This window comes from Engraulis encrasicolus, chromosome 17, assembly GCF_034702125.1.
Source record: "Engraulis encrasicolus isolate BLACKSEA-1 chromosome 17, IST_EnEncr_1.0, whole genome shotgun sequence".
Classification (NCBI taxonomy): Eukaryota; Metazoa; Chordata; class Actinopteri; order Clupeiformes; family Engraulidae; genus Engraulis; species Engraulis encrasicolus.
Window position 1 is genome coordinate 15,360,814 of NC_085873.1, and position 15,373 is coordinate 15,376,186.

The following is a 15,373-nucleotide window of genomic DNA, read 5'->3' on the forward strand; positions in this document are numbered from 1 at the left end:
CTCAGTTTGTTTGTGTGGTTTGTCACTGTTAATCTCTCATCTAGAATATCTGTTGCTGTTTTAAAAAAAGCTATTTGATTAAAATTATTGGTGGGAGCAGAATCAAGCAAATTGAATTAATCAAATAGGGTTATTTCCCCTGTTTCATCAGGGGCTGTTATATTTCCCCTGGAAACGGTGTTCTCTAATGCACATGGCAATTTACACAGCGTGGAAGTAGAAGTACAATAACGTCCTATTCACACAGCTTTATAAACACTTTATAAATAATGACCTGTTTATCAACAAAATGTTTACAAATGTTTATAAATGGGCAAGAATACTATGCTAACACAGCAGACACAGCGCAGTCGTAGCGGTCCTGAAAGTTTCTCCTCCAAAGACCAGAGGGCATGAAACCGCATAAAACTCACACAGTAGAATTGATTCCCACTCCACAGTGCAGTCATAGTTTGGTTATTACTCATTTGTTAAATGTTAATTGTTATTAAATGTTAATTAAGTGTTTATAAAGCTGTGAATAGGACGTTGTTGTAAAGTGTTACCGTAGAATTTCTCTTACAGATGTAATTACAACACTAGTGGTATGATATTACATGGCTTCAACCAAGCATACTTAACACAACTACTTACACAATTTTGTAGCACAACCACAAAAACACTGTCTACAGTTGTTGGACTGCTTTTAGCTTTGATTACGCCAAGTCCAGATCTCTCTGGGATGTTGTGGAGAAGGCTTTGCACAGCGTTGGGACACTACCGTCATCAATGCAAGATCTTGGTGGAAAATGAAAGCAATGCTACATGGAAGTAGCCTAAATCTAGACATTGCAGATGCAATACCAAATATGGGTCATAGTCAAACACAGCATAGTAGGCTATGTGTGTGAGGCTTTTTTCGTGGCATTTCTTTTTTCGCCAGGCTGTTTATAGATTATTTTTTTAAACATTTATCTAATTAGGGAAACAATCACATTGGGTGTAAAAACAAGTGCAAACAGATTTGAATGTGTGGTTGATTTGAATGATACGATTGAAACTCCTTGACGGACATAAAACAGCAAATTTGGGAGTTTTTTAAAAAAAATCTCGTTCCATGCAGAGGCACATTAAATAAAATCAGTTTTACCTAATTCTGTCTTAATTATGGGGACTTTTAAAAGAATATAGCTACTTGATCATAGATTGTATCCTTGATTGCTAAAAGATAAAATATTCTTGCAGACTGAGAAAACCAAGCACTAATGAAAAAAAACCTTGCTCAGCAAAATACTTGTATTTTCTTGTTACTGAATAGGAAAGAGATAATGGCCTGCGACAGTATGTTGGCTAAGCTTATGGATAAAATATTAAATAGACCTAAGGTAAATTAAAAATCTAGAAAATGAAAGCGGTTTAAAATAATCATCAAAATTAATGGAGGGAGATGAATCAAGCATTTCCAGCTATATTGGAAGCAATTCATTTTCCCCTTTCAGCAACGGCCTTGTGTATAGCCTATGCCTAAAATTTGCCATCAGCCCTACAGCACATGGAAATGGATAAAGGATGCATCAGGTCATTTGCTTACTCAGCAAAATGGTGATCAATTATTACAAGCCGTTTTGTCCACTAATGGCCTTGGATACAGGTGTCTCAGCGACATCTGAAACCTCTCCAGGGTGAGGTTAAATAAAGCCTGCGGTTGACTCTGACCTACCATAGCTAATGAACCATCCTGGTGAAACCCAACCCCAAATTCCCAATTAATTTCTGAACGCGTTCGCTAGATGTACATATTGGACTATTAGCAAGGGTTTCAATTCTTTTATTGATATATTTGTGTTTTCTTGCTGGGTGTTGTTGCTTTGTACATTGTTACCATAGGCTGCATGCTTTCATACTGTGCATACTTTCAAAATTGTCCATCCTACAACATATTTTTCAGAACATTCAGAATTAAAGGACACCACTAATTTAACCCCTTCGTGCAAATACTATTTTATAACCTTACTACTGCCACCAAAATGATAATTTTCATCAAATATTCATCTGTTACTTAGACTCTCAGTAATGTCCCATCTACGCAAAGAGGTTACTCCATCTGGCAGTCATTGTTTTGTTGTTGTTGTTCTGCTGTTTTTGTTTTTGTCTTTAATGGGATTTTGACAGTTAATTGATGTCCGCTCAATTCAGTTGTTAGGTCTACAACAACTAAAGTAATTAAAAGCACACTACACGATACCACTCGATCTTGCATAAAACATAAATTTAAATTCCAAATGAATTTATTAGCAGGTCCCTACCCCACATGCCTGCATTGTTGCACTGTCAGTGTGTTGGTTTCTCTCATATGTCATCAGCTATTGTGCCCTCTCCAGCGCACCTTCTCCCCTTACCAGTTTCTGCCTAACAGCTGCCATTAGGAATGGGCACATAATGGTATGGGCCATCCAGCGGGCTTTCATTATTCATGAGTCTTGAGTATCGGAGTGTGAGTGTGTTTGTTTGTGGTTTGAGTATCGGAGTGTGAGTGTGTGTTTTCCTGTGAGTGCCATTCTAACATCTTTGTGAGGATACAGGAATTTCAAATGTCTCATGGCAAGATTGAACTCTGAAACTCACTGAAGACTGAATGTCTGTGACCACCTAGGAAAGGTAAGAATCACTTAGGATGATTCCTCTTCCATGTTTTAATGTTTTTGCTCTGGACGTCTGTAAATGCATTTCATGTACAAACACAGTTTTTCGTGGGAAAACATAAAGTATCTTGCTCTGAAATTGAAGTGCTGATGAACAATGGCATTTGACTATTGTTTTTTATATTGAAAGGGCACAATTTGCACTATGGTGTGAGATGTCCGACCAAAAACCACTACACTATGTGGAAGAGCAGAGCACTTGAAACTTAGTCTGAATGATGATTGACTGTAAGGGATCCCATTGTGCATTGCACAGCTCTTTTTGCTGCAGTGTATTTGTGCCATTTATATTTTATGATTTCTTGGAAGTTTGAATTTTATGCGCATATATTAAGCAGATTTTTTTGTGCTTATATTTTTAGCCAAGTGCTTTCGCAGTAGGATGAGAAATCCTTTTTGAGCGAGCATGTGTTAACTGTGCATACGTTTGACCAATTTCACAGGACTTTCCACATTCAATGGACTTGAAATAGACAACATTTCTGGAAAGCCATGGGAGGCAAACAAAAACGAAAAGGAGGGAAAAGGGAAGACAGCAAAGCAGCTGACACAAAATCGACACCAAAGAGAGGAAAGGCCACAGCCAGTGACAATAAAAGCCCAGCTAAAGGAAAGTTTGAGAAGCGCACAGATACCAAAGACGATGACCTCTCCTCACATGAAGAAGAACAAGAAGATGATGATGATGGTGACGACGATGAGGGAAATGGGAGGACAAAGCAGGTGGAGAGTCACAAACCAACTAAAGGACGAAAAAGGGGGAAGAGGGAAGAAGCGTCCCCAAAGCAAGCCAGAAAAACAAGAGGACGACAAAGCAAGGCCACACCAACGAAGGACACGAGTGGTGTCACTGAAAGAGCAGTTAACGGTAGAGATAGGGCTTCCAAATCCAAACAGGTCGCCAGCAAAAAGCCTGAGGGCAGAAAAGGCAAACCTCAAAGGGTGGGGAATAAGAAGAATTCCAAAGCGGTGGAAGTAGAAGAGAAGAGTGCTGAGAGTGAGGAAAACAGCTGCGAAAGAGAAAGTGAGGATGACAAAGACCAATTGTCAGATTGTGCGAAGGAGCCTGCTGAAGCTGAACAGGGTAAAGATGACAGTGAGGATACAGACAGAGACAGAGGTAGCGAGAGAAAATCAGATGAGGAAGATGAAAAAGATAATAATAATGAAATCAGCTGTACTCCTGAAGACTGTGGAGGAAAAGCAAGCGGGAAAGAGACGACTGAGGATGTCCCATCTAGCAGTGAGGAGGAATCATCAGCTAAGGAAGAATCAAGTGACAGAACCAAGCCTGAGAAATCAGGACGCACTACAGACTTTCGTAGAAACATCGCCACACTAGGCAAGACATCGGAACTGCTAGGACAAAAGATAGGGTTCAAATCTAAAATGCTGCCAAAGAAGGAGCATAATCAACCAGATGCACAAAGTGATAGTCAGTCTGCTCCTAAACCTCTGCAGCTGAAGGGATTGAGTTTGAACAAGGCTACAGCAGCCAAAGGAAAGTCTCAGATTCTTCAGCTAGCCAACAAAACAAAGACTCTGACCAAGAAAGAGCCAGACCCCAAACCGCAGGAAAGTGCTGACAAAGGCACTAAATCTATTTTCCACAATCCGTCACGTATGATGTTGACCATGAAGAGCAAAGGAAAGAAGACCCAAAATACTAATGAAACTGAAGAGGACATTAAGGCCATTTCAAATAATGTAAAGCTGCCTCCCAACGCGACAAAGCAAAAAGGTGCGACCACTCTAAGCCGCGTGTCAGGCTGGATGCAGAAGAAGATGCCACGAGGCAGCAACAGCAAGATCAACATCAACAGAAGGATGAGGGCCATCACGCAGGTCATCGGCGTATCCAAATGGCTCGTCGTGCACATCTCCAAGAAGAAGAGCGGCTCCACCTCGGCGGGCAAGAACTTTTTTCGACAGAGAATGGCCATGCGAGCGGCCAGCAGGAGAACGCGTCAAGAGAAGGCCGACGAGGAAGCAAAGGCCCAGACGAACACACCTGATCCGTCAGAGGATCCGTCCACAGGTGAAGGCCAGAGTGGCCAAGACGGAAAAAACAACGCTGGGGACGCCAAGTATGCCATAGTTTTACCCAGGATGAATAAGCTCGGCAAACCCCTAGGTGGCGCAGCACCAGCAGCAGCTGTGGCAGGCAGGAGCCCAGGAGGAGGAGCCCCGACTCAGAGCAAGCCCCCAAAACCAGGCGCTCGCCTTGTGCTTCCCGCAAAGCCTGACCTCAGTGTTCTTAAATCTATAAAAAGTGGCATTCATCCAAACCAACCAGACAGGAATAAAACCACGGCACCACAGCCTGCGGCCAACAAGGGAGATAGAGCAATACTAAATGATGACGATGGAGCTAGTATCCTGCGTGCAGCCAGAGAGAAATTGGGGTCGACACCATTAAAATTCAACAAGCTATCCCTATCTAAACCGGTGTCCCTGGGAGGACAGAAGCAAGCAGTGCAAATTACAGACAGAGAGGAACAACAGAGAGAGAGGGGCAGGCCTATGTCTCTCGCCGCACCAGACCCTGACGTGCACAGGCAGGGAATGGTCTCCTCCATACTGGAAGAAGAAGCGGACCTGGAGGTGGCCCGCTTGATGGGCAACAGCCTCCGCCCCTCCTCCACAGAGATACACTGGGCCCTCCATGACGATGGAACGCTGGGGGACCCTCAGGATTGGCTGAGGGCAGAGAGTCTGCTGCCCCACCAGACTGTTGAGAAGTTGACCAAATGGACGGTGTATCAGGACGACAGCAAGCCTCCGACCGTGCCTGTGCACACCGGCGGCGGGCCCTGGGAGTCTGAGGACCCCACACAGCACATGCTGGAGAGCAAGCTCAACAGCACCCAGGTACTGTGGGATGCTAACATTACACACATACACACGCACACACATGTACGCACACACACTATTACCCCAACCAGGCACACACACACACACACACACACACACACACACACACACACACACACACACACACACACACTATTACCCCAACCAGGTACACACACACACACACACACACACACACACTATTACTCCAACCAGGTACACACACACACACGCACGCACGCACGCACGCACGCACATACCTGCAGAGTATTGCTCTCTCTTGTCTAAAGACGTCATTAGTGGGGACAAACACTCCATTAATAAAGAAGAAGGTCGTTCACATAATTTGTTTCAGTTAGACAAAATAAAAACAAAATGGTCCTTTGTGTGCATATGACAATGTATCTTTGTGGCAGCTTTAGGAGTATGCGATCTTAATTGTATTTGCACATCTATTTCCCCCATGTGTTGAGCTGTAGGTGATTATGCCAGGCAGCGAACAGGCAGTCGAGCTTGACGAGGTGCAAGACCTATCTCAATTAAAGTGAGTGTGACCTGAAAAAACCCTTATTCTAGCACACAATCACTTGATGTGTTTTATTCCTCCTTTTTAACAGGCTAATAATTGTTGGTACAGCCCTTGCCATACGTTTTGTCGCCTTTCCATGTTGTTGGATCAACAGCTAATAACCTGACTGTCAATTAATCAATTGACTTCAGACATCACTCGTATTTTATATTTATCAAACATTTACAAATTGCTTGTAAATGAATAAACATAATCTGTTAAAAGGTTTGTAAAACCTTGAACATAATATTTCTAGATATTTTATAAAGCATTTATAAAACGTAGTTACTAATAAAACATTTGTTAATGTTTTGTTCATCATTAGTTAATTATTTACTAAGTCTGTATAATGTTTTTTATGCTTCCCTTATTACAAAGTGTTACCTACAATTCCAATTCTGACAAAACATTTTTTTCTCAGTGAGGTGTGTGAGAGCTCTGTCCTGTTAAATCTGAGGAAGAGATTTTCCAGAGACTCCATCTATGTAAGCATAAACGCTTAACTCGTTTTAAACATTTAGATTTGGAACTGCTGTGGCTTTCAGTGAAACAACAGCATAATTTATATTCTTCATCAGATATGAAAATTCATGCATCAGTGTGTCAACTCACCAATTATTGAGCTATTTAATGTATACTGTCTTTATAACATTTTACAGACTTATATAGGAAATATGTTACTTTCTGTAAATCCCTTCAAATCCATAAATATCTACACGGATGAGATCAGACTACAGTATCAGTCCAAAGAGCAGCGGAAGAACCCGCCGTGAGTTTTCAGATTTTTATGATCTTCTGTCATTCCTTGATTTTTTGTAAAATCTAGCTACCTGGCACTATGTTTTTTTAGATTAATAAATTGATAAATTATAACTAATCAGTTGTTAAAACGACCAAAGCACATTGGCAAGTGTTATTTGGCAAGTGGCAAATATGGCAAGTATATGCTATTTATTTGATGGTGATGATGATGATGATAATGATAATAATAAAATTAATAATAATAATAATCACCATCATATCATCATCATCATAATAATTGTTGTTGTTGTTGTTGTTGTTATTATTAGTTGTAGTAGTATGAGTTAATGGTCGTGATTGATGATCGTATGTACGGATGATGTGCAGGCATTGGCAATTTCATGTGACTTACCTTGTCAGTGTCTGTCTTAGTCACGTGTATGCACTTGCGGATGCAGCATTCAGGGAGTCACAGCAGACAGCACAAGAGCAGTGCATTGTCATAAGGTGAGGAATTCAGTCCTCTATTGGAAATAAACTGAGATGAAAAATTGTTACATCCCTTGTCATAATGCAAGGCTATTCCATTTTTTTCCCCAAGATATTTTTGGTCTTTTTGCTTCTCTTGAGATAGGACAGTATGATTCAGGTTTTGAATAACAGAGGTCCGCACAGGCACCTGGGTCAATGTTGCATATACACACAGCATCCGGCATCTAATTGGTATCCTTGTATTTAGTTATATGATGTCATTACTCATTTCTGTGTGTAAAATATGTGATGAATGTTATCAATAAAGATGTAGAGGTAAGCAGTCCCTTGCAGCGTAGTTGCTGTATATAATATGAAGTTCTCCTTTACCAGTGGTCAGAGTGGATCTGGAAAAACGGAGGCAGCCAAGTTAATCGTCCACTACCTAAATGCCATGTATCAGGGCAGAAATGACAACCTCCGACAGGTCTGCTTTGTTACTTGACTTTATGTACACTGAATTAATCAATTGCATCTTGATTTTACACTGTAAGAGTAATCTCATATTTTTTGCATGTTTTTTAGCCAATGGATGTCTTACCAATTTTGGAAAGTTTTGGCAATGCTAAGACTATTCTCAACAACAACTCAAGTCGTTTCGGCAAATACCTTCACATTCATATTTGCCAGTAAGTTTGTGTCACTGAACAAAAAAAATAGTTATTATATTTAAAACGCAATGTTTTTAGTTCCTAACTAATCCAGAACTTCTCTTTTGATGTTTTGACAGTGGTGTTGTAGTTGGTACTTCACTTTCCAAATATCTTCTTGAAAAATCCCGTGTTGTCTTCCAGGTGATCTAGCTATGTTTTACTTTCCTCTTTTCAAGTGTTTTTTTAAAGGTGCACTGTGTAATATTTTTTGAAGTTTATTTACAGAATCCATACTGTTCATTCACAAATGTTGCCTTTTTCATGAATAAAACTAATCACAACCATCAAATTCTTATTCATTATGACTGGGAAAATTGCACTTTTCATACATGAAAAGGTGGATCCCCCATTTTGAATTTCCAGAAATTGACATTTTTAGCTGCAAAACTTAATGTACTTTGCTCATACTAGTGAAAAAATAGTTAATTACTTAACAATTATTCATGGAAAATATCAACTTAGTTTCAATGAGTAGAATAGTTGCAATACCTACGCTGGCCACCATCCTACATAGTGCACCTTTAAAGGGACACTGTGTGAGATTTTTAGTTGTTTATTTCCAGAATTTATGCTGCCCATTCACTAATGTTACCTTTTTCATGAACACTTACCACCAGCATCTAATTCTAAGTATTCATTATGACTGGAAAAATTGCACTTTTCATACATGAAAAGGGTGATCTTCTCCATGGTCCGCCATTTTGAATTTCCAAAAATAGCCATTTTTAGCTGCAATAATGACTGTTGCAGTACCTTTTTTGACAATTTCCTGCAGTGTCCCTTTAATGCCTCACGGCCCTGGTCGGAAAGAGGTATAAGAGAACTCCCCCTATACTCACATTATTCCAAATCAATGATTGGGCGTAAATACATACAACACAGTAGTAGAGATACTCATTTAGTAACTCATTGTGTTTACAAATGATCCAGTTTCTTCTATAACACACAAATTAATGATGCTTTAATAACTCAGGCCAGTGAGGAGAGAAATTACCACGTCTTTTATGAGCTACTGGCAGGCATGAATGAATGGCACAAACAAGACTTGTATCTTCAAGGGGCAGAAACCTACTATTACCTCAACCAGGTACACACACACACACACACACACACACACACACACACACACACACACACACACACACACACACACACACACACACACACACACACACACACTTTAATGAATTGTCTTATTATATAAAGATTTGTACTTTTTTCCTGGCATATATATGTCTTTTCAAGTGTGACAGTAGCTATGTAGTTTTGTGAAATATTTGCACAAATGATATAACATTACATTGAAAAATACAGATTTAATGTGATTGAAATCGACTTCACTAGTAGTTGCCAGCTGACCTGTAGCCTGCTTCCTGGTTCAGGGCAGGGCTTGTGAATTGAAAGGGAAGAACGATAAGCAGGACTTCCTGCTCCTTGTCCAGTGTTTGATGACCATCGGCCTGCACCCCGACGAGTTGGCAACCATATGGGCCATACTCTCAGCCATCCTGCAGCTAGGCAACATCTGCTTCCGCTCTTACGAGGTGACTTGGATCTCCTTCTGATTAGCGGAACACTCAAAGAAGCATTAGACAAATGCCTCATGCTTAGGCGTGCACAGATATGGATGAGGTGGTGCTACAAAAAATGCCCCTTTTGAGAGAAAAAAAAATTGTACTGTGGTCCATGTTGTTGTTGACATGATCATCTAGAAATCCTTGGCGATTAATAACGTGTGGTGATAATTACCCGATACAATATATCGCCTCTATAGACAAGTAAGGCAGTCGGAAGTTTCACGTTCACCCCACCCACCTCGAGCACCTGCCCTCCATAATCTCTGTGCACGCCACTGGCTTCATGTGTGGGGGTTTGTCCAATAGTGACACCCCTCTTGCCATGTTGTGATATTGGGAAAGTGATGTTTATTTATCTATTTCTGAGTGCAGAGTGAGTCCTTTGAAGTAGCACAGATCTTCAGTGAATCTGAGGTGCGCCGGGTAGGAATGCTGTTGCAGATATCAGCAGAGGCTCTGCAAACGGTTATTACACACCGTGTCACGGTGAGGACTGACATTACTACTACATAGCATGTCACTGTTGATTGTCAATACATCTAACATGAATGAAAACTGACCTCTGCCTCTCATTTATTTTGGAAAGGAAACCATTTATGACAGAATCTACTGCCCCCTCTCTGTAGAAAGTGCCATTGAATCTAGGTACAGTATGGTGTCCTTTCCTATGACTTGTTGAGTGTTTGTTTTGTGTACATTTGTTGACGTGTGTGGTTTAATCAGAGGCAGAGAGGAAGAACATTACCCTCATCCTATCCATATCCTCCTATAATTCCATTTTAAAGTCAAATATCATCATTTGCCATTTGTGCATGAACTAGTATTGCAGGCCCTCTTGTGAAACTCTTGTGTAGGTCCTCTGAGTCAATCAATAGAAATAAAGAAAAAGAGAAAAGACAAAAAAGAAATGATCCAAGTAGGAAAAATCATTAAGTTAGTCAAATGTTCAGTTTTGCCATCAGTCTGACTGTAGCGCAGAAGAAGCCGCTCCTTGCTCCTTTTAGTAGAGATATTGTCCGCTCTACTCTGTCTCAGGTGGTATTTGCAGTGCTTGTGTCTGAGCAGAGAGTTATCTGGATGGAGTGGGTCTTTAATGATTATCTCTGCTCTCCTCTGGCTGCACTGCACATACAGTACATGGAGCCCGTAGAGGGAAGTGTTGTGCCTATAGTCCTCTCTGCAGTGCTGATTATGCTTTGCATTTCTTGATTATCATTTGTTAGGGATGCCATAGCCAAGACTCTGTACTCTGTGCTATTTGACTGGCTTTTGGACTGCATAAACCAATGGCTCATTCCCACTGAAATGGACAGCTCAATTGGCCTGGTGGACATCTATGGGTTTGAGGTTAGCTGTTTAATATCCCCTTGAAACGTATCCCCTTGAAAGTATGTGTATGTGTCTTGTTTTATTTATTTTTCTGGACAAAGTTCTCTATGGGGTACTATTAAATGGAAGAATAACAAGCCAGGCTAACAAGCTTCATATTACAGGACCTTGCTGTGAACAGCTTTGAGCAGCTTTGCATTAATTTTGCCAACGAGCAGCTGCAGCAGTTTGTCAGCAAAGCAGTCCTAACCCAGGAACAGGTACCATGAAAAACGTTTTTCCTCTCAGTAATTTGTTAACTTATTAGAATATATTTTGACTAGTTCATGTTTTCATTCTAATGTCCAGTGCTATTTTCCCCTTTGTGTTGTGTATGGAGGAGGAAGGAAGGAGTAGGCAGGGGGAACATACACACACGCACGCACGCACGCACGCACGCACGCACGCACGCACATGCCCACACACACAAACGCACGTTTTACTGAATTGTCTTATTTTATAAACCTTTGTATTATATAAATCTATTTATTTTCAAGTATGACAGCAGTTTTGTAGTTTTGTAAAATCTTTTGTATGTATTCCCCTTGTGGTGCGCCCATATGCCTTCAGGAAGACTACAGTGCTGAGCAGATAGAGTGGTACCCTGTCCCTGTTCAGGACCTCCACTCCTGTATTGAGCTGATCACAGCACGCCCCCACGGCATCCTCCGTATCCTTGATGACCAGACACTACTGCCTCAGGTGCCGTTCACTTCTTCAGTCCGAAACCAAGGCACTGCCATGTGTATAATGAATATTTGTTTGATCTTCTAAATTGACATACCAAAATTGGAAGACGATAAGGATTGTTTAAAAAACAAACAAAAAAAAAACGTTTCAATGGTTCCGTTACAAATTTTGAATCCTTCTCTTCCAGGCCACTGATCACACATTTCTCCAAAAGTGTCATTATCATCATGGCAACAGTCCGTTCTACACTAAGCCCAAAATTCCTCTCCCGGTTTTTACAATTTACCACTACGCAGGAGCAGTCACCTATCAGGTACACATTGGTTGGGATGAGGCCATGGTACATTTCAACACATTTTTCATGTTATGCAGATTTGTTTACTTAAAATGTTTTTTTCTTCCATAGGTGCATAACTTTTTGAATAAAAACCACGACCAGATCCGCCTGGAGGTCCTGGAGCTCTTTGTTCGAAGTCGGCAGCAGGCAAGTGGTTTGTTTTGTTTACTGTATTTGTTTTCCTCTTTGAAATATTGAATGGGTCATTTCACGGAAAATCACTTTGGGGCTCGAATGACAGGTTGTTACAGAATGACTCAACCAAAGATAACACTTTCTGAAGATGTTAATAATGATATTATAGCCAAATATACTAACTTCACAGAAAAATGACTCATTGTAAAATAAAGCTTTTTTTGGATATCTGATTTTTAATATTTTAGTATGTCATAATTCATATTTGAGTGATGATGATGATGATTATTATGACATAATCAAGGATGGAAGTATGTCCTACCCTCTTAATTAAAACTTTCGTCATTAGTTTCACCTTTCATATTGGTCCCAGATTCATGCAAATGCCATCCTGGGGTTCTACTTTGCCACAAAAAAGCACTCTAATGGCCCGTGTACATCAGGCGCTACCTACGCGACCCAGGTAGCTGGGGTGGTTGAAGAAGTTTCGCCATTAATTTGTTTTATTCGCTCTGAACGCTGCACTGACATGTTTGATTCAGCTAATCACGCTCTGTCTCTGTCTTGACAGCCAGGGACATTCCTCGATAGGAACGTTCCAATTAGTTTTCGCCGAACCGCGTCATAGCGAATTCACTTAAGATTAGCTTGAGTTGAATCGTCAAAATTCGCCCTGGTCGCTCAAGAAGCTTCACTCCTGGCGAATTCGCTCTGGTAGCTTTATTCGCCTTCCCTCCATAGAGAAACAATGACCTCCGCCGCGCAGGTCGCTTAGTTCGCTTCCAATGTACACGGGGCTTAAGTTTCTTTAAAATTCATTCCAGTCAGGTTCTAGGGTCAAATATATTTATAAATATTTTTATATATATATTTATAAGAATTTTCCAAGCAGTTCCAAGGATTTTTCCACTTCAGCCTCTTATACTTTTTTACAACTATATAATAAAAATGTCAGACATGTGGTTTCTTCGATCACATGCAAGGACTTTAGATTAAATCAAGCATTTGGAGAGATACAGTATGTTTTGGTCATAGTTCCAGATGAATGTTCGAATAGTTTCGAATATCTCTGCTTTAACCCCTCACATATTTCAAAATACAGTTGAAATTGCAAAACTGATGCAAATTGCAAATGGTCTAAAACAACTTTCACTTTTCACTTCTTTTGTCCCTTCTCTATATGTTTAAACTTCTCCCCGCAAATTCTGATTGATCTAGTCACCTGAAAATTCGGGCCTTTGAAAATTATTTGAATTTTATCTGCTTTACTATCATTTAAAGTGTGTATACAGTTTTTGGGACATCCTGTATGATTAATACGACATTTCTTGCTACCAGAAAGTTTCAGCGTTGTTCCATGAGGTTCAGGAACGCTATCTGCAACAAAAAGAACTTAACTCCCGGGGAAGAGGTATTAGACAACAATCTTCAACTGTGTCCTCACACTTCCAGCAGTCACTGATAGAGCTTACGACCCGACTTGAGAGGTGACTGACATTATTCGTCTATATTAGAAGACTGCGTCATGCAAAGGCGTTTGTATTTAACGCTAGTACATTTCACATTGTGGTGCAACAACTTTGCATGTTAAGTCTACAACATTGCTGAAAAGCAATTTTGTCACGTGACCAGGCTCACGCGAGACAAGGACTTTTCCCGCTGTCGTGGCAAATTTCTGTTGCCCGCGACGAATTTCTGTTGCTAAAAGCGAAAATGCTTAGCTGTGCCCTGACCAAAACCTTCCCTAACCCTAGCGTTTCTGCCACTGTATTGTTACCAACAACAGCAAAACAAGCAAGGGAAATGGCGAAATTGTGACCAAAACCACCCCTAACCCTAACCTGTCACAGAGCGTTAACATGCAAAGTCGTGGTGCAAACACGACATCATGTTATCAAAACGCAGTTGCATGATGCCATGTTGCTATGAGTGAACATACAGTGGTGCTCATATGTTTACATACCCCAGCAGAATTTACGCTTTCTTGGCGATTTCTCACAAAATATGAAGGATTACACAAAACCTTTTTTTTCACTCATTGCTAGTGACTGGCTTAAGATATTTATTAGCAATCATTTGTGTTTACTCTTTCAAAAGCATGATCACAACCCAAACTACCCAAATTACCCTGTTCAAAAGTTTACATACCCTAGTTTCTGATGCTGAATATGGCCCTGTTTAACATCAGGGACCTTAAGCCAGTCACTAGCAATGAGTGAAAAAAAAAGGTTTTGTGTAATCCTTCATATTTTGTGAGAAATCGCAGAGAAAGCGTATATTCTGCTGGGGTATGTAAACATATGAGCACCACTGTACATACATTGTGCATGTGATATACACCTAAGCTTTATTCACGATACCCTCTCAGTTTCAAGTATACCACAACACTTTACATTAACACAATCACATCCATGTCCATCACACAGGCTTATCTTTGTCCATCAAAGAAAGGAGCAAGTAAGAAAACTATAAAACACAATATTTTAATTTTGCATTTTGTTTTGTAAATACACTCGCCATGTGTGATTGTGTTTCTTCTCAGATGCAAAACTACCTTCATACGCTGTTTCAAACCTAATTACATGAAGGTAAGCAACTATGTTAATTTGCTCTGAATTCAGGGGTGCATGACTACGGCCAAACTGACATCAAGCTCATTGAGATCAGCTTTGAGCTTTGAGCTTTGAGATGAGCTTTGAATTTATCCCACTTATAAATACTTTATACTTATTCTTTTCCCTTTTCAAAAACATGGTACACACAAATGTGTGTCATAATCAAAGCTAAAGGCTTTGCAAAAAAACTTGAGTGTGAGTAACCGTTTATTGGGCTGCAACTTTTTTTGGCTGGGCAGTGTGTAATTTCTATTTGTCCCATTTTCTAAGGCACCAGGTATGTTTGACATACACTACATGTCAACACAGCTGAGGCACGCCGGGATTCTGGAGACCATCCAGATACGGAAGGATGGTTTCCCCATACGCATCCCCTTCACAATATTTTTGGAAAGGTAATTTAAGTGGTCTATTTCCAATGCACAACAAAACGAGTTTTGTTCCAGACAACTGGACTTTTTTTGTGCTTGAAAGATGTCTTCCACTGAGATAAACGAATCACACCACAATAAGAATGGGAAGATTTCCACATCAGACTTACAAAACCAAGTCCAGATAAAGGCACTGGTTACACATATGCGGATTGGTTTATATAGCTTTATATTATTTCATCCGTTTACGTGT

General features: G+C 40.4%; 1 protein-coding gene across 1 annotated transcript in view; it reads left to right on the forward strand.

Annotated features, from left to right (window-relative positions):
• The first annotated feature begins 4,522 nt into the window (after positions 1–4,522).
• Positions 4,523–15,373, forward strand: part of myo15b (myosin XVB) — a 53,887-nt gene continuing 43,036 nt past the window's right edge. Inside the window, 20 exon segments of the mRNA XM_063221836.1 lie at positions 4,523–5,552; positions 6,014–6,078; positions 6,524–6,587; positions 6,762–6,871; positions 7,276–7,350; positions 7,708–7,801; positions 7,900–8,003; positions 8,105–8,168; positions 9,001–9,114; positions 9,410–9,571; positions 9,977–10,090; positions 10,191–10,249; positions 10,828–10,951; positions 11,098–11,193; positions 11,543–11,674; positions 11,850–11,975; positions 12,069–12,150; positions 13,477–13,621; positions 14,677–14,722; positions 15,020–15,144. Coding sequence (XP_063077906.1) covers positions 4,617–5,552; positions 6,014–6,078; positions 6,524–6,587; positions 6,762–6,871; positions 7,276–7,350; positions 7,708–7,801; positions 7,900–8,003; positions 8,105–8,168; positions 9,001–9,114; positions 9,410–9,571; positions 9,977–10,090; positions 10,191–10,249; positions 10,828–10,951; positions 11,098–11,193; positions 11,543–11,674; positions 11,850–11,975; positions 12,069–12,150; positions 13,477–13,621; positions 14,677–14,722; positions 15,020–15,144 — 2,837 coding nt within the window. The 5' untranslated portion in view covers positions 4,523–4,616.